This window comes from Anastrepha ludens, chromosome 5, assembly GCF_028408465.1.
Source record: "Anastrepha ludens isolate Willacy chromosome 5, idAnaLude1.1, whole genome shotgun sequence".
NCBI lineage: Eukaryota > Metazoa > Arthropoda > Insecta > Diptera > Tephritidae > Anastrepha > Anastrepha ludens.
Window position 1 is genome coordinate 105,972,813 of NC_071501.1, and position 20,514 is coordinate 105,993,326.

At 34.6% G+C, this 20,514-nt stretch overlaps 2 protein-coding genes across 5 annotated transcripts in view; both read right to left on the reverse strand.

Annotated features, from left to right (window-relative positions):
* LOC128863034 (uncharacterized) overlaps positions 1-9,185 on the reverse strand; it is a 30,901-nt gene extending 21,716 nt beyond the window's left edge. Inside the window, exons 1-3 of the mRNA XM_054101929.1 lie at positions 8,979-9,185; positions 8,557-8,878; positions 7,980-8,166 (exon numbers count right to left, since the gene is read on the reverse strand). Coding sequence (XP_053957904.1) covers positions 7,980-8,166; positions 8,557-8,878; positions 8,979-9,043 — 574 coding nt within the window. The 5' untranslated portion in view covers positions 9,044-9,185. The remainder of the gene's footprint in view (positions 1-7,979; positions 8,167-8,556; positions 8,879-8,978) is intronic.
* A 7,246-nt stretch (positions 9,186-16,431) lies between these two features.
* The window catches only part of LOC128865355 (uncharacterized), a 30,380-nt gene continuing 26,297 nt past the window's right edge, over positions 16,432-20,514 (reverse strand). For all 4 annotated transcript variants that reach the window (XM_054105604.1, XM_054105602.1, XM_054105603.1 and 1 more), the window contains exons 3-5: positions 17,884-18,398; positions 17,002-17,108; positions 16,432-16,921 (exon numbers count right to left, since the gene is read on the reverse strand). In XM_054105604.1, the coding sequence (XP_053961579.1) occupies positions 16,787-16,921; positions 17,002-17,108; positions 17,884-18,398 (757 nt within the window). In that variant the 3' untranslated portion in view covers positions 16,432-16,786. The remainder of the gene's footprint in view (positions 16,922-17,001; positions 17,109-17,883; positions 18,399-20,514) is intronic.

A 20,514-nucleotide genomic window follows, 5' to 3' on the forward strand; every position in this document is an offset into this window, starting at 1 on the left:
TTTTCAGATTTTTTTCTTAATTTTCTTGGCCAAACATTTTTTATATATTAATTTTTTGATGTTTATTATTAAAAAATATTTTATTTTTATTTATTCAATATCTTGTTTTTAAGCGCAAACTGCAATATTTCTGATTATAGGATTTTTGGCCCAATTATTTATCAAAATTTAAATTTTTTTGAAATGTTTTTAAATGCTTTTTATTTATTTTTATTTTTTTTCCAAAGCGCAAACAACAAATTTTCCTGTTTATAATGTATTTTAGGTTTTTTTTTTATTTTATCGAATTTTCCTGCTTATAGTTTGTTGCTCAAAAATTTTGTTTTTTATTAAATTTCGGACGTTTTTTTTTTTTAAATAATACTTTTTTATGTGCCAATAGTAAATTTTCTTGTTTATATTTTTTTTATTCCAAAATTTGTTTTATTTACTCAACTTCTAATATTTCTTTTGGACATTTTATTTGACCAAAAGTATTGAGCAAATTTTCCTGTTTATAATTTTTTGCCGGAGAATATTTTTTTTTTACATTTTATGTTTTTTCAAGAAATAATGTTTCCCTTTTTTCATATGCACACTTTTGATGTTTGTTTTCACATGAAAAACAATTTTTCATGTTTGTAATTTATTTATCTACGAATGATGAGTAGTGTGTAAATTTTGAACTTTTTAGTCAATTTTTTTCTTACTATTCATTTTCAAGTTCCTGCTTGATTGTTTAATTTTTGTAATTTTTTTTTGTTAAGAACTATTAATTACTTAATTTTTTTCTTTGCCTTGATTTTCATCACGAAATAACATTTGGTCTATCTTAGCACACAATTAAATTGTTTTTCGTAACAAAATTTAATAGAATCTAAGAATTATCTTTGCTCTTGAAAAAATTTTGCAAGCGTGTTTTAATTCCCTTAGCACTTTGGCACTTTTTCATATTAAACGTAAATAAAAATTCTGAAAAACTACTACATTTCAAAAACAAAAAAATAATTTATGTGAAATTGTGTGAATAGTCAAATCACTTGCGTTTGTTGTTTTCTTTCTTTCAATAAATATTAAAAAAAAATCGGTACATTTCTGTTCAGCCTACAAAAATTCAAAGTACCGGATAGTCACTTGGATATTCTGTACCTGTTGCACAAAAAATAATTGTAATTTCTCATTTAAGGTAGCAAAAAACGATCGCATTTTATTTTCTTAAAAAAACAAATTCCTAAAAAATATCTATAAAAAATGAGTATTTGACCAGACTACTACCTTAAACGAAATGCATGAGAGAGAGATGCAATGAGATGTTGTTAAAATATTTTTTTTATCCAGTTTGGTACACTTGTCAATTGCTCACATGCAACTTTTGAGCGCAATCAGTCAGTTCGCAGACAACTTTGTGAATAAGAAATTGTTGGATGTATTCTGCGAATTTTCATCTCAGTTAGGCATAAAAAACTTAGTAATTTCAAAATGCGCATTCAAGTGAAATGTAAAATAGAAGTAAAGCATAAGCTAAAAGTGAAAGGGGCAACTCCAAAATGCGTCAAAATGAAGCGATAAATGAAGGCAAATATTGCGTAAAATAAAAAGCTGTTAAGCATAACCGTACGCTCTGAATGTTAAGAATGTAGCCACCGATGTCTGAGTTCTCACAGGCACTGACATGCGAGAGACTAACAGCTCGGTTCTGTGCACTTGAAAAATTCAACATATTTACTATTTATCAAAAATGTCTTAATTGTCAATAATTGGCATTCTGTTACTAAAAACAGAGCCTCCCGTATTGATCAACTGTCAAAATTGCATTTGCTATTGACAGCTGTTGACGAATTCAAATTCTAATATAATAAAATAGAAGAATTTTGTATGTTAACTATTTTAACACTCCATGAGGACAAAAATAAAGAACAAAGAATCAAGAAAAATAAAATTTGTAAATATGCCCACAGCGCCTCTAAAGGTACAAGCTGGCGAAAAATGAATCATCTGACTAAATAAAAAAAATGATTTTGAGTGCAGGAAAACTTTGACCATTACGCGCTCCTTTGCGTGTCTGTTTGTATACTGCAGCTGCCTAGTGACAATTATCAAAAGTTGATTGACATACGCCGCCATTTGCAGAAAGTATGAATATTCCGATAGGGTGATTAATTTTGCTCCACCTTGTATATAGTGCTAGACGATTGCAAAAATTTGTATTGATAGGCTTGTCGCAGAAGAGAGAGTATATTTATTAGCAACGTACGGCAGAAAGCCTTCTATTTTTGTTGAAATGTGTCGCCGGTTTGGCGGCGGCAGCTGGTATATACTGAGTAGTTCCTCAAATGAATTGCCTTTTGCCGAAAATGTCAGATGTATGTGACTTGTGTTTTCTTCTTCTTTTTTGTGTCAACAACGGACAATTAATTATCGGTTTCGGCCTACAAAACCGAAACATAAATTACTATAAATCTTTCGACACGATTTCAGCAGCTTATGGCACACGTCACTTGCAAATGTTGTGTAATATGCAAAGGGTTTAATAATGACAGTAATTTCGGGTATGCTAACATTTTATTTATTTTTTTTTTCATTTTTTAAGCTGATGGTTGTAAATGGAATCTGAAAAGTAGATAGCTGAACTTCACTTTATTTAAAAAAAAAAATATTTTGGTAATACATTGCAAGCAAAGGAAATTCATTTCGAGAAAAAAAAGAGTTTAATAATATACTATCATACATTACAAACAGGAAACTCTTTTACCCAAATTTTTTTTGTTTTTTGTTTTTTGCTTTGGCTCAAAAAATTTTGTGTTTGTTTTTAGTTTACTTTTATTTTTGGATTTTGTTTTTTTGCTTTGACCCAAAAAAGTTTTTTGTTACCTATAATCGTATTTGAGAAGGGCCTACACAAAATCTCAAGTCGTCACGCTCATCTTTTTAAGTGCTATAATCAATTACGTGCGCGCAAATTTAGGCAAGGAAGGTATAAAATTTACTTGTAACAATATTTTCTTGAGAGAATATTCAATTCAAAATTTGCTGAAGACTGTTTCCTTTACACATTTATGGGCTTTTTTTAATTATTCGAAAAAGTTTAATATTTAAAATCGTCTTGCTGAATTCTGGAAAAAATATTTGCCAGCACTGCCGCAGTTTTTTCAAAATTAGTTTGCCGAAGGTTTCACAAATGAGATAGTTGTTGTTAGGACTTTGTGGAATGATTCAATTATTAAAGGTTTGCTCACTTGTGGCTTTAGAATTCTAAGACTCCTTTATAAAAGATCGCATTTAAAAAGGGTGAAGAAAGCGGGAAAGTTAAATACCTTTTTGATAAAAACGGGGGCAAAAAAAAATGTTTTTTTCACTTAAATTAGAAATAAATATATGGTACAAACTGTAATTTCCAAGTGTAAAAAAATGATGTAACTTAATCTCAGAAATATATGGTGTGAACTAACTTTACATTCAAAACTGATCTCGAAATTTCGCCAGTATGAAGCTTTATGACCCTAATGAATTTTTCCATAGAAGCAGCAGCCTAATCATAGATTTAATTGACTAAAAACAAGCTTTGGAAATACTCATCCTTCTTGACAAACTACCTGAGCTTCTTTAAATTAATTATTATAATATCGTCGGCGGCTTTGAAAATACTCACCCTTACTCTACTACGCCTTGCCCACGCAAGTTTGGAGTTTTGGCCCCCAAGTCACGATTATTTTTACATTCCTAACTACTTGACCAAGTACCTGTTCTTCTTTGAATTAATTATTATTATTATATCGAAAGCGCCCGCTGTAGCTCGCAACTCCGGACAGAAAACACGAAATGACAGAAAATGTTGTTTGTTATAGCGTTCGCCCCTCGGCAGGCAATCGCAAACCTCCGAGTGTCATCTTATTTTGCCATCAAAAAGCTCCGCATAAAAAGCCATCTGCCGGGCTGTGGATACTGTGATTAATTGCATATTCCTAAATGGACTCTTCTTGATAAGTTATGTAATTTTAAAGCAATGTAGTAAAAACTTCCGCAACCCATATTTGTCAAAATGACATCTTTTACGCGCATTGCCCCCAAAAAGTGCTCTTTGATAGCCTGATTTAAGGGGTATGTCAGGATGTATTCCATGTCTTAATGGTCCTACCTTTATGGACGGACCAATGCAAACCTTTGTGCAAGTTTTTGCTCATAAGCATACCCTTTTGAAAACGAGTTGTTTTTCCTACAAATTTTACTTTTCCTCCACTTTTAATCAAAATTTCATGAGTTAGCAACGCGGTGCGGTGTCTTACTAAGAGAGCCGATTTGTCAAGAAGGGATGAGAAAGCTGCTTACTGAGTAAACCTTTAGTTATTGAATCATGGTGCATACACACATGCCTACGAGTACAGTTGTTCATAGAACAAAAACAAAACTCATATTAATGTTCATCAAACGAAAACAAAAAGAACACAGCCGGTAAGCTTATAAACGTGCGAAATTGCGCTCAGTCAACGTTGGGCTAGTAAATTTGTTTGCTTTTAATATTTTTGATTTGATTTATTTTTAAAAAGTAAATTTGAGTTATGAAATTAATATATTGTAAGCACAAAAAAAAAGAAGATAAATTTAAAAAATGGAAAATGTGCAAATTAATTAAAAAAACCCTTTATGTCTTATTACATTTTTTTTGCTGTAAACACGAAAAAATAAAGTTAAGAAATAAATTTAAATTAAAATTACAAAAATGGAAAGAAACCAAGTAAACAACATTTGTTTGTCTGATAAAAAAATCTTTGCTGTAAGCACAAAAATATAAAAACAAAAAAAATTAAAATTAAAAAAGTGGAACATAGGCAGTAAAATGAATATTTATCTATGTGTCTTCTGTACGCAAAAGAAAACAAAAAAAAAAAACATAAAAATAAAAAAATATGAATTAAAAGAAAATGGAAAATAAGCGAATTTAAAAGAAAAACTTTTTTGCCTAATAAAAAAATATCTTCTGTAGGCAAAATAATAAAAAAATACAAAAATTAAAAAACCAAATGCAAAATAAGCGATTTTAAAAGGAAAATTTTTTTGTCTAATTAAAAAATCTCTTCTGTACGCAATAAAAAAATATAAAAAATATATAAATTAAAATTAAAAAAATGTAAAATAAGCGAATTTAAAAGGAACCTTTTTCGCGTAATTAAAAAATCTCTTCTGTATACAAAAAACAAAAACAAACAAGAAACTAAATATAAAAAATATGTAAATTAAAATTAAGAAAATGGGAAATAAGCAATTACAAACAAAAACAATAAAAAATATATAAATTTAAAAAAAATGTAAAATAAGCGAATTTAAAAAAATTTTTTTTTTGCCTAATTAAAAAGGCTCTTCTTTACCAAAAAAAAAAAGCAAGGAAATAAACATAAAAAATATAAAATAAAATTAAAAAAATAGAATCTAAGCGAATTTAAAAGGAATTGTTTTTTTTTGCCTAATTAAAAAATATCTTATGTACGCAAAGAAAAAAAAAATATAAATAAATACATAAATTTAAATTAAAAAAACTGGAAAATAAGTAATTAAAAAAAAATTCCCCTATTGAAAAATCTCCTCTGTCCAGACATATTTTTGTAGTATAATTTCCCGATTTATGCCCTACATATTTATGTTTATTATGTATGTATGTACATATGTATGCATTTTGTTTAATAGAAAAAGTGTTTAAACTACTTTTCACATCAAGAAATACAAATTTGTCACCATTAACATAGTAGAAAAATATGTAGTACCAGCATTTGGACAATCATTAATTCGATATACAAACATACATAAATTGTCGCCTTGGCATTTACATGCAGTACGTATATATGTAGTTATATATATATAATACATTTTTGTTTTTTGTAAATATTTTTAAAATATCAGCCCACCCATCAATTTCGGCGTTTTGCCCGGGATATCGACTTCTGAGTCACAATTCAATGGCGGCGCTGGCGTTGCCAACCACTGGCTAGACTGATCAACAGAAGAAATATGGCGAATTGTTTCCAACGGGTGTTGTAGGCTGCATGCATACATATGTATGTACGTATGAAATGCATAGCGCACAATTGCATGCACGTAATAGCGGGTATTGTGCATAATATATGTACGTTGAATTGCTTTTGTGTATATTTTAGAAAAATTCATCATTCTTGATAAATAATTAAATGTTCTAAGCAATCCAAGATGTTAAAATTAAATTCTACACGACGCACGCTATTGCTTGTGGCGTTTGAGATTATTTTTTCGTTTTTTTTGTATACCGTTGTTTTTCGCGCGTCATGCTATTGTTGTTATTATGTTTGCTGACAAGTGGAATCGTTGTGTTTTTCTGCCTTTTCGAATTTAATACGCCCACGCTGTGAATTTTTTCTTCGAAAAAATTTATGTGTCGCAGAAAATAATTTTTGAAATTTTGGTTTTTCTTTCTTCACCCAAATATTCAAAGTAATTTATTCACTGTTGCTTACTTTGTGTGCTTGTCTTTAAATTTAATGATTCTATTTTGTGTTATTTTTTGCAATTTATTTGTGTTATTACTTGTTGTTTTTGCTATTCTAACGCAAAATTCTATAAATCATAAGAAAATCAACATTAATTGCTATAAACAGGTGCTTGCATGCGTGGCCAAAAGTCAAAAAGAAAATATATAGAAAAAAATGTGAAAGATCTGATTGATTTGTGGGAGTGCGAAAGAGGCCAGCGCAGATCAAAAACACATAAACAAAAAACAAAAAAAACAACCGACTAAACAAAACATAAAACAAAAATGTATGTTAATACCTCTGGGCGATATTCGACTCACATAACCGATTGCTTATTTATGTGCCGTGACAAATTATGGCAACTGCGTTGAGGTCCTACCGAGGTATGTTATTTTTCGCCACTTAAAAGTACCACTTTAAATTATATTGAAATACTTAAATGCTGAAAATAGCTGCTTAGTAATGACTTTTAATTGACAAATACGAAACAATAAGTCTTGGCATTTCAAGTGAATTCGTGCGCGCAATTCCTACAGAGAGACCTAGTTTTAGGCGTAAGGGAATTTTATGAATCATTTGCTAAAAGTGACGCTGAAAGGAATAGGTTGGCAACTAGCTAAGTGAGGCCTTTGATGTTGTTATTTTATTTATTGTAATATTATATATTGCAAGAATAAATTGACTAAAATTGTCGCAACCATTGAGCGAACTGTGCAACCGCCTGACATCTCTTAGGAAAATTTGACTTTTATAGACTCTGAAATCTATAGAAAACTCCTTCTTTGGAAAATTTCAAAGCCATGTGTGATTTCTCTAAGAATAATACTTTTTTAATCAGTTTTTCAAGCTCTGATAAATATTAACTTCTAGTAAGCTATAGAGTAGCCCCATTTAAACTGAAAGTTAGTACATGAAATGCTTGTATACCCACAAAATCCACGTCTATGCATAGACGGAAGTTGTAATATTTTTTTTGTCCTTAAATTCTAGCACAGTATCTGTTAACGAGTGTTTAGCTATAAGTTAAATTTAAGTGTAGCCAACACTAATAGTTACGAGAGTTATAAAATATAAAACAATGAATTTATAGAGATCCAATTAACTTCCGGTTAAGAGTCCACACAGTGAGAATGGAAAACAGTATCCTATATTTTTACTATCAGCTAAAGTGGTTTTCTTAGCTAGAAGTTTCTTAGCTAAAAAGCAAAGAATTTATATGAGAGCTTCAGTGAGCACCATTTAACCAGTTAGAATCAGCACAGTGAGAATGAAAAACAAGTTCTTATATATTTTGTGGAGTATTAAAGCGAACAATAGTAAATTTATGAGTACCTCAGCGAGCACCACTTAACTATCAGTTAAAGTGGACAAAAACTTGCTGCATTTTTCTACCAGGGTTCTTGGCGATAAAGCACAGAATTTAAATGAGACCGTAACCGCCAGGTAATTGTAACTGAGTACTAAGAAAACAATTCTACATAAAATAATGCTTCTTTCTCAACTCACCTTTGTCCCAGTTGACGCGTGGCTTGCCCTCCAAAGCGTAGGGGGTTTCGATTAGCTGGAAACCATGTCCTTGAATCAGACCCTTTGCAGTTTCAACCAGTTTGCCCTTCAATTTGTCGTTGACACCCTTGTAGTGATAGGTCACGGAGATTTTCTTGTCTTCAACCCAGGCGCCGTGCAAAACCACCTGTGGGCAGAGATATTCGAAATAGTAGAATTTTTTTACAGACATTAGAGGTGATTATACGCCTTGTTGTTGTTGTTGTAGCAGCATAAACATTCCCCATACTTACATACATACAACATTATACGCCTTAGCTGATATGTAAAAACAAATAGGCCCCAAAAACCTAGCTAGAAAATGAAACTCTGTGCATTATACAAATTAAGTTTTCTGGTTCTTCCGCAAATTGCGCAATTTTTCTGCATATCACCATTTAATCTTCTCCACTTCCTTCACTTTTATCGCTTGCTTTGTAAAATGCCTATCCCCCAAATATCCCTATTATCCCATTTATAGCTCTCGTTTCCCACTATACCTCTCTCTCTCTCCCCCCCTCTTTCCCCCTTCAATTACCTTTTCTTTCAGCTCATTCACCAGTTCCTGATGTTTCTTCAAAAGCTCCTCTGGCATTTCAATCTTGAATTTCTTGCCCGATGGGTACTCTACTTCCAAACCGTGGTTGCCAGCGTATGTCACATTGGGGAATTTCAGATGGTTCTTAATTTCGGCTAAATCGCGTCCGGAGAAGACAACCATGAATACTTTATCGTTGGCGGCCAATTTTTTGATATTAATTTCAGTATCCTTTGGCATGGCGGAGAGTTCTTCGCTGAGGGGAGCCAATGTGCCATCGTAATCGAGTAGCAACGCAACCTGATCCTCTTTTGTGAAGAAACTGTATCCATTTTTGGGAGTAGGAAAAAAAAAAAAAAAATTTTATTAAATAAATCCAGATTCTGAGGCGGTGACGTTAGCTTTTATACGCAATAACTTACCCATCCAGCGCTTTCACGTAATCTTCCTCTTTCCTGAGGAGTGGAGCCTTCTTTTGTTCAGCCATTTTTTTCTTTTTGTATTTTTATCTACAACTACACTTTCACTTTCAAATTTCACAGAAGATAAGCGGAAAATTAGCTGGATGCCCACCGACCGTTTTAATACTACTGACACAATCTGAGCAGATCACAAATCTCTGCAGGTCACAAAATAATGTAAAAAAGCGGAAGACGAGCGCCCATACGAACGAAGTCAAAGGCGAAGCTGATCCAAACGATCAGTGCGATGAAGACTACACATTTTCGTATGTGGGTATGTACATACATATACACCAATACATGCGAATGTTGGAAGAGAGCATAGGATTGGTGTAACAGTTGGCCAAAATACGGTGACGTCGTCAACATGCCATGTTAGCTAGGTGGATATAATATTTCTAGACGAATACCGACAACTCGCGTGAATATTAATTTGACGAGCACCGGCGAGAGTGCGGATCGCATAGCTCTCTCACAAATATTATGGATACTAATTTTAAAAATCATCTGCAGCGAAGCTTTTGAGATTTGTTTTTGTTTTTTATTTAAATTATATTAAATTTATTGCTCAAGCAAAAGCGGTCTTTTTCCACCTTCGCATTCGCAACACTTGGAAATAATTTCATTTATGCGACGTTTTTTGGGCTACTTGTTAATATTAATATTGTATTTACGCGTAAGTTCTCTTAAAAAATACGCAAGCATGGGGGGATATTCATATTCATAAACAACTCAAATCATCTCCTACAAGAAAACCTAAGCCTAGCTTAGAATTTCATTCTCAACTACGAAAAATTGGGGCCCAACTAGGCTATGTATGACTCAGTTTTTCCTTCATAGGCTCACGTGGATTTTTTGCTACAAATGCCAGACCAATAAACTCATGACGCCTTTGAAAGGTAAATTAATTTAATAAAAAAATTGGTCTTGACAGAAATACTATCGGAGATTTCCCAGCTCCTGCCTGATGATGGGTGTTAGAAAAAGCTCCCAACCTTTAGCATCTTTCATGCCGCAGGTGGGGATCAGATCTACAATCGACGGCTGTCATAAACTGCCATATAAAACGTAACGACTCTTAGTTCAATGGCGGTATGGCGGTTCTGTAGGGTTGCTCTTCTCTTTCAAGAGATTTCTATCATCCACTTGGCTACGTGAATATATTCACGTAAAAGCTCTCAAAGCTCACTGTGTACAAATATGTACTCGTATTTGGATGGACATTAATTTATTGGGAGATGTGTACAAATTTTGGAATGCAATTTATAATTTTACACGACGTGAAATAAATACATTTTTAGGTATGTGCACACATACCTACATATATGATTTGATGTCCAAAATCTTTTGGCATATTTTTACTAACACTTGACAGTATAGAATTATTAAGATCTCATCTTTGTAAAATTTTTGTATCATATGAAAATTCAGTGCAGGACTTAAAACTTTGCAGAAATATATTTAGCAATGCATTAGGGGTCTTCACACCGAACTCGTTGCTTCGTTACTTGGAATTTTAACAATGAGTCCCGGTAAGAAGGTAGGCGATTTGATAGGTAGCTGTCAAAATTGCAAGGAGCTGTTTGACAATTGGTACTTGGCGAAGTGTACGTTTAAGATATCAGTGAAGTGAAGGAAAAAAGAGTAGGCAATAATTTTTTGTAGTCAAAACTCTGTGGGGTTGAATGGGAAATATGTACGGTTAGATCAATTTTATACAATCAATTGAGATGCACGAATTTATTTACCATCAATCAAAGTGACTCGCTCCGCAGCACTTTTTATTGAATTAAATTGAATTTGAAAAGGTCGCGCCAAGGAGCACCAGGAGGTTTGGTGTCTCCTAAAACACTCAGGCTAAAGAGCCCATTGTATTTAAAGCTCTGGAAAGGGGGTAGATAGTCAAGGAGGGAAGGAGAAAAGTATCAGAGAAAGAGATAGGAAAGAATAGAGACAGAATTTTCCAGATTCTTTGGCAAATCTGTAAATATCCTCCAGTTTTAGAGAACGAATATTACTCATTCTCATGACATCGGAACCCAATACTCGTAGCCTTGCTCTAGCAAAGGCTGGACACTCACAGAGAAAGTGCTCAGTGCTATCCGCCTCCTCCAAGCATGACAGGCATACCGGGTTCTCGATGATTCCAATGGTGGTCATATGCTGACCCCATGGGTTGTGTCCTGTAATGATGCCGACCATCAACCGAATGTCTTTCCTTCTAAGTTTTAGTAGAAAGTTTGACAGTTTTCTGTTCGGACTTGTAACAAAACACTTTGCAGTTCTGCAGCGTTCCAGACCGGACCATCGCTCTTTATGTAGATTGCCTACATAATCGCTGATCCAATTCTTGATTCCTGCGGGACTGATTCCGATTATTGGCTCTAGCCCCTGTGGAGGCACTTTTTATTAGTTTATTAATAAATTTTATTTTCTCCTTTGCTTAGAACTAGAATTTAATGGGCTATAAAATTGCGTTCCCAATTTTTATTTTTAAATCCGATAAAAAAGTTCGAAACTTAAAAAAAAAATGTTTAATGTTTATGTCTTTTAAATTAGGATTTATATACTTTTTTGTTAGACAATGTGCTACACTTTTATAAAAAAATTATAAAAAAACTAATATTATTTTACATAAATAAATAAATTAATCAAAACTAGTCAAAATGTTCAGCTGCTATATTTTTTGCGGGCTGTAGAAAACATGTAACACTCAAATTTTCTTGTGAACTTTATATTTTGTAAAACAAAGCTGGAACTTTACTTGAAAATATAATAAAGGGTGGTTAAATTTCAAGGGCCGATATCGAATGTGAACCACACCTAAACGGCAAGTTTTTTCCCGCATTTCATTTAACATTTTCCAATCTGAGACTAATTCAATTTGGACCATTGAAAGATACATAATCGAACAACGCGTTAAAGTTATTCAGACTTATTATAAAAACGGACGTTCAATTAAAAATGCATATCGCGCACTTCGTGATTTTTTCGGTCAATTTAATCGTCCAAATGTGCATACAATCGGAAAAATTGTGCAAAAGTTTGAGCAAACCGGGTCTGTAGGAGATGTGAAAACACCAGTGCATGCTCGCACAGCTCGTACTGCAGAAAATATTGCTGCTGTTCGCGATAGTGTGGTTGAAGAGCCGTCCACCTCAACTCGTCGTCGTGCCCAACAATTGCACCTCTCACGCTCGTCGTTGATGAAAACGGGCGTTCAAATCAAAATGCATATCGCGCACTTCGTGAAGAAAATCATCTTCAGTGATGAGGCACATTTTCACCTCAGTGGAGTCGTCAATAAGCAGAATTGCCGCATTTGGGCGAATGATAATCCAAGAGTGATTGCCGAAAAACCAATGCACCCACAAAGAGTGTATGTTTGGTGTGGTTTATGGGCCGGCGGCATCATTGGGCCGGTCAGGCAGTTACCGTGAATAGTGTTCGCTATCGTGAGATGATTACGAACTTTTTATGGCCCGAATTGGAAATTATGGATGTGCACGATATGTGGTTTCAACAGCACGGTGCCACTTGTCACATGGCTAACGAAACAATGGCTCTTTTGCGCGAAAAATTTGATGGCCGAATAATCTCACGTCGCGGCGATGTCAATTGGCCGCCAAGATCATGTGATTTGACACCATGGGGTTATTTGAAAGAAAATGTGTACGTTGATAAGCCAGCAACAATTCAAGAGCTAAAGGATGAGATAATTCGGCACATTAACGGCAGAGAACCTCAATTATGCCTCAGCGTCATCGAAAATTTGAAAAATGGGATAGCGATGTGCCGCCGAGGCTCCCATTTGGCCAATATTTTGTTCCATATGTAATTGAGCCATACCAATATTATCATAATAAGAAGAAATGACAATAATTTCTTAAAAAAATTGTATTTTATTCAAAATCAAAACCGGCCCTTGAAACTTAACCACCCCTTTTAATTAAGAAATTATGTTTTTGTAGAGTATTTGACTTGAGGCTGGCTTGCTGCAAGTGTAGCAAGGCACTAATAATAATTATAAAGTTTGGTTTTGCTGTATTAGGTTTGAATCACTGAATAAATAAATAAAACAAAATAAATGCCCACCACCGTCAAAAATAAATGCTTACAAAATCAACGTGAATTTCCACTTTCGACTTTAAGTTCCAAAACTGCATATCTACAAATTAAAATTCGATAAATATTTGTTAAACTTTTTATTAATTTTCTACGTGATTTGAAAATATTATTAAAAAAAAAATATGTAGTCAAACCTTGACAGTATGTCGCGCTACTATTATTTTGACCGCCACTGTGTATACTCCTTTCATTTGTGGTGACGTGGTCTAAACTTTATGCCAACTCCCAACGGTAGCACTATTTTGTTAGTTAGAGAAATATCATATTTTTTAATACCATATTAAAAAATCATAGTTTGTTTTGGTATGGTTGCTGATCACCTTCGCCACATTGGAAAAGGTAATGTATCTTATAGACATACTATATATGATACATTAAAAAGTTCATGGGTTTTTTGTTTGCTTGTAGTTTATAGACTCTTAAACCTCTCATCCTATAGTGAAGTTATTTTAGTAATTTGCTGTTCAGACATCTGAGAAAGGATGCCATTTTTTTCACGTTGGAGAAAATAAGAAACCAACCACAGACCTTTAGCGGGCTCTCAGGAATTTTGAAGACATCAGCTGATTTGCTGACATAACAGGGCATGTAACAGCAGTTTTTCTACAACAGAGGGCGGCAAAATTTGAGATTGTGTTGATCACGTACGAAAGAATCAGCGCAACCACTACTTATGTTACCTTGTTACCGTCTGAACAACCACTAATTGGAAAACTGACTATAATCAACTAACCGCACTTTACACATTTTGCTTTCACTTCATTCGCCTCTCTCTCTGCCAATTTTACTTCGGATGGCCCAACCTTGTAATCTATCACCTTTGAGTTTTTTCTTTTCGGACCCGCTAAGTGACTCAGTAGTCAAGATATTACGAAAAAGCGAGTTAGCTTAAAATAAAAGGTTTTTTTTAAGTATTTCTGCTAAATAAAGCTGTGGTCGCTGTAATCTGAAAAATCATACCAATGGTTCGATTTAGATTATATGTACTAAAGACATATCTTAATTACTTAAAAATAAATGTTTTTCTAAAAACTATCCACTGAGAGAAACCATTTCAACCAAGTTATCGTCATTCTGAACGTTTGTTTTCCATAAATCTGTTAAAATTATTTTGATTATGTTAAGGCAGTTTCACCATTCATATCTGGGCAACTTCTTCTAACTTCCTTGGAAGTTCTCTAAGTATTAGAGGATGTTCTGTTGCAAGCGTCCACAAGCCACCTCCTAACATACGAGGACTACATTTGCCCTGGTATCGTCTTCCATGCTGGAAATATCCTGATGAAACTTTTCTCCACATTAAGAAGCTTTTTATATGAAATGAAATTAATTCATATCTGAGGTGGATTAAAGTAGGTTATACAAAGTGAGGTCCAAAATGAACAAGACTGTGCTAAAATAGAAACGACAGGAGCCTTTGTTCTGATAACTTCGAGTTTATTTATTCAAAATAATCCCCTCTGGCCTCGATTTACTGTTTTGCGCGATATAAGAGCTTTTCGAAAGGTCATTGACCGGAATTCCCTTCAGGATGTCGTTACAAGCCTTTGGATGGCAACTACGGACCCAAAATAGCCAAATGCAATTTTCCGAATAGGTAGAAGTCACAGGGAGCCATATCAGGCCTATAGGGTGAGTGATTGGTGGTTAAAATGCGATTTCTAGTCAAAAAATCAGTCACACGAGTGGATCGATGAGATGGTGCATTATCATGCAATAAGTGCCAGATTCCTCCTTCGCGATGTTCAAGGCGAATTCGACCAATGAGATGCAACACACGCTTCAAAACGCCAAGAAAGAAAATTGCATTGACGGTTTGGTCCATTGGCACAAACTGCTTGTGGACAATTCCCTTTAGAATCGTAAAAACAAATAAGCATCTACTTGATTTTTGATTTCTCCACACGCGAGTTTTTGTGTGGTGGCTCGTCTGGGGCCTTCCATTCGGCACTTTGACGCTTAGTTTCAGGTCATGCTGGAAACACCACGTTTCATCACCAGTTACAACTTAATGTAACATGTAAAGGAAGTTCTCATCTGTTCACGCCTCTTTAATGAGGTCTTTCTGAGCAATTTTTGGTCCTCAGTTAACTTGTGCAGAGCTTTCGTAAGCCCAAATAATTAGTTAAAATGCAATAAATCGATGTTTTGGAAATATTCAACTTCAATTCAAGGAATTTCAATGAAGATTTCGGTTCATTTTTGATAAATTACGAACAATTTCGATGGAGTTTTCGGTGATTACTGATTTTGGGCATCCACAACCATCTCTGAAACTCTGGCACGAGATAGACAATCATCGCCATATATAGGGTTTTTCAGTAAGAGCGCTTCAACTTTTGAACTTTTTTTGAATAAAACACAAACGGTTTGACTTTTTTAACTAATTTTTTTTTTATTATCGAGTTTGAACATATACATTTAAGTATGAAATTCGATTTATTTTGCATGACCACCGCGTGCACGTTTTACGAAGTCCAATCGTTGAACCCAATTTTCGACCACTCTTTTGCATAAATCGGCCGAAACTCAAGCAATTTCGCGTTCAATATTGGCTCTGAGCTCACAAATCGTCGCCGGCTCGTTACTGTAGACCAATGACTTCACATAACCCCAAAACGGGACGGCTTGTTAAATGGACCGTAAAATGGCCGTAATGCTCTTAAAGTAGCAGCAACAGAACGATTATTTTCATAAAAAATTTGCACGATTTGCAATCGTTGCTCAAGTGTGTAGCGTTCCATGATGAAATGTATACTAATGAAGTTTACAAATGACAAGCGAAAAATAAAAAATATTGCGTCGTTCGCCCTCCCTATCGGAAAAAAGTTTTTTCATCGATTCAAATGTTTCGGTAAACGTTTTACCGATTTTAAAACAAAATTTGATATTAGCTCTTTGTTCGAAATTCATTTTTGTACCGATGACACAGACATACTGACACTTTAGACGCAATAACTTCGCTTCCACTGAACCGAATGTCACCAAGCTTTCACTGGAAGAGAGCTAGGGATGTGACTTCCAACTTCCAATGCACTAACTCTCTTTTTAATGAATGGCGTCTTCAAAAACATTTTAATGAAGCCAGTCTTGTTTATTTAGGACTTCACCTTGTATTCCTGCAATTTTTCAAACTTGATAATAATTATAAAATTAGAGGGGTAAACTCTTCGTATTAAAACCATCCAACCATTTGTTCTTACTCTGTTAAAAAATGATTTTATTCTCAAAACTTAAACCCTTGAATGTTTTTTATATTAATATTAAAGACGAAAATTCACCCAAATGGTTTTAAATAATTTCTGGTATTTTATTACAATTATTTCTACTGTTTTTATTATTACAAATTCATATTAATTCTCTTATCGTGTTCTTTCTATTCTTTTTGATTAAATATATTTATGTATATGATTTTGTTCAATAAAGTGACTCCTAAAAATGCCCTAAACGGTGCATTTGGTATTCACTACTCACTATAACCTGCCACTACTAAATATAGGCTTTGTGGATACAACTTAATGTGGCAAGCAATAAATATTTGCTCATCACTCGATGTGATTCCAAAAACGCTTAAACCAATAATATAATTTTTCAAATAAACTAAATTTATGTGGAATTATGCTGCGCCGATATCAATGCAACTAATCGGAGTAAGTACTGACTATCCATTTCAGTAGATCCTCCACGACGTCTTGGCGCGCTAAACGGAAATCGGCATAAGTTTGAATCTCAGGATCGACGGAGATCCGGAAAGATTTGCCGGAGCCTTGTAGTAGCTGGTGAGTAAGCGTGGAAGAGGTAAGACAGCAATTAAAAAACAGTGTACTTAACATTATTGTATTTTGTTTATAATTACCCGCATGGCATCCTCGTCGGTGTTGTCGTCTCCGGCAAATACCACTTTGATTTTATCGGCCCAATTGCTGCCGAATTTGTTCTTCAAAATGAGTAATGCAGCCTCACCTAAATGAATAGATATTTTAATTCAAGCATTATTTAAGATCTATGGTATGTGTATTAGGGTGGCTCAAAAAAACAAAAAAAAACAATTTTTACAAAATTATGCCGAATAGAAAACACAAAAGCAGATTAAAAAATATATTTGTTAATTCTTAATATTTTTTCTGGTAACACTAAGGTTCCTTGTGGTCTATGTGAGATCTATTCAGAAATGGAATAAAATGGCGTTTGCTGTGTGGCACGTAGCGCCGTCCTGCTGGAACCACATGTCGTCTAGGTCCATATGGTTCAATATGGGTCATAAGAAATTGGAAGGACCACCACGTCTACCGAAAAATGGGCGCAATGCGCGCAACGTTTGCGTTAATGAACACTCATTTTGATAATAAAGTTCTAACATTTAAACGTGCTGTTCAATAGTGTAACTTGCCATGATGATTTGGCATAAACAATTGAATAATAAACAAAAGATTTGACAGATGTCACCAAAAGAAAATGGCTGCCACAGGGCGCCAAAATCAACCCGCGCCTTTATAAACATTTTGTACCAAATTAAAATTAAAATTTCGATTTCAATTAAAATTAAATATTCAATTTCAATGCATTGACGGCATTGGCAAATATTAAATCGAAAAAAAACTAGACTAATTTTTTTAGTCATGGAACAGCTTTAGTGTTTAAAGACAAAACAAATTTGTTTGTGCCAGCCTAATGTAAAGTCTCTCCCTTATACTTATATATTCACAGAAGACCTCTTTTCTCCCACCCACTCACTCACCTTTGTTCCAGTCCACTGGCGGTTTGGCCTCGACCGCCTCGTGTGCTTGGCTCGCCCGGAAGCCATGCGATTCAATTATCCGTATGGCCGTTTGTTTTTGCTGCTCTGACACATCCGCAGGCACGTCACGGTAGTGATAGGTCAGCGATACTTTCTTGTCTTCCACCCAACCGCCATTCCGTTGCACCTGCTCCGTAAGTTCTTTCACCATCGCCGTGTACTGTTTTTGTGTCTCGGCCGGCAGCGCGTAATCGTAGCGCGTGCCATCGCCAGTCTCGATTTCCAAGCCATGATTGCCTGCGTAGGTGATGCCTTTTATGCAAATGCGGGATTGTACGTTACTCAGACCGCGCCCAGAGATGACGGCCAAAAAGACTTTCGGATGCACGGCCAACTGGTTCAGCATTTTTTCCATGCAAACAGTCATAAATGTTTTATCAGGATTAGCAGCAATGGCTGCCAATGTGCCATCGTAGTCCAAAAGCAAGGCGAGTGGTGTCTTTGCATTTAGATAACTGGGGAGGAGTAAAGGAGAGAAAAAAGGTTTTCAGTGGACTTTTTATGAAAATTGAAATTTTTCACGTAATTTGGCTATTAATTTAAGATGAGAAAATAAAATTGAGTTTTATAATTGGCTGAATTAATTATAAGTAAATTAAAAGAAATAAATTTAATTGAAAAAAAAAATAAAATTAGTAATAATTTATCTAGTAACTAATTTTTAAAATAAAATGCTCACTTAAGTCCTGGTAAATACCCTCACAATTTGAAGTTCAATGACTTTTCTTTAGATATGTGTGTATGTGTATGTAGAATTGTTATATTTGCACCTCCATATCGAGGTAAGTGTATCTGTATCTATTGTTTATTTGTTGTTATTTTTTTTTAATAAAATATGGTATTTTCATATTCGCTGCTTAAGTACTTTGGGTTTCAGCGCCTTTTGTTTATTGTCTACAGTGTCTCTTTATTTATGATATACAAACGTACATAAACAGCGGCAAAAAATGTGTGTCATTGGCCGCAAAAGGTTACCCCATCCAGCCGAAATGGCGCTAGATAGAGATATCAATATGTTTTATATAATAGTTTATGGATGTTCATATTTATATAATATATTTGTGTATTTGTATAAATACGAGTATAGCTACGACCAACTAACTAACAATAGCAGCAAGTGGTCCGGGGGCTTGGTCAGTGGGTAGGTGGTCAGCGGGTCAATGTTCACAAATGTTGCTGAATTATTTCTCCTTTTAGTCAAGAAAGACAGTGTGGTCCGTTTTGGACCACATTTTTCATTAAACAGTTAGTTTCCTATTCGTAATTTTGGCTATAAATAAATCTAAACACGACGAGCTTCGTCAAGTGACATTCGCCGTCGTTTAGGTTGGTGTAATCTGATATACAGCTGCTTGTGCCGAGAGCAAAAACAGCATCGCATTCCCGTTGCTAAAGAAAAGCTTTCACTTCCCACAATGTTATCCGAGGCGTGATTATATGGGTCTATGAATGTGACATCGAAACGAGCCAATAATCATAGCAATGACGCTTCGCTAACGAACAAAACAGATTGTATCAAAACTCAAGTCTTTGAGAATAGGCTTTTTTGAATGCTTCCGCCTGTAGAAATACGTGATGAAAGAACAAGAATGATAAATACCAGATTTGCTCATTAGGTATGCTGGAAAAAAAAATTTTTTTGAGGGAAACTTTGGATTCTACGTCATTCGTTTTGAGTTTCATAAAATTTAGCTTTAGCTTAGTGAAATGCAAAACGAGTGACGTCGGTATATCTGTCAAATTCGCTCAGAGCCGAATAACGGTCTGCTAGGTAGTACACCTCTAAAAATCTTTTCTCCATGATGAAAAAAAATCAGAAGGTGTAAGCAATAACCGGCTCTCAGCGAATTTAAAAGAATCAGCTGATTGGCCGATGTAATCGGGGCCATCACAATGGTTTGCTTACGAAAAACCTGAGATAGTATTGGTGGTATACAAAAAAAAAGTTATCACAGCCCTCCTTATGTTACTTCGTTGCCGTCTGAACAACGACTGATTGGACGAGTGTGTGAAAACGTGTAAAATGAGCGGGCAGAATTCGGCTGTCGAGTAATAGGTGACGTGGTAGGCGAACAAGGTTGATAGATACCAGGTTTTGAGGGGAACTTTGGATTCTCCGTCATTAGTTTTATGTTTCACTAAGCTAAAGCTCAATTTTGTGAAACACAAAAGGAATGACGTCGGCATATCTGTCAAATTCGCTTAGAGTCGAATAACGGTCTGCTAGATACACCACTAAATATTTTTTCACCATGGTAGGCGAAGTTTACACGCTCAATTTCGTTTTTCACCTTTGACGAAGGCTTATCCTGGTCCTTGGTGTAAACATTAAATATGGGTGGGTTCAAAAGTATTAAGAAGATATTAAGTTGGTGCACCACCTCCTCCACTTCAATGTCCTGCACTTCAAGGAAGACGTGCCAAATATCTTGGCGATTATTTGTTTAAAGTCTTGGGAAATTTGCTAAATGTCTCACTGGAGGGACTAGTTACCTTCTTAAAAAGATCTAAGTGATTTAAGCAACTTAATTAGGGGATGAAAATCAAATGCAGGTATCACAATGGGTCTTA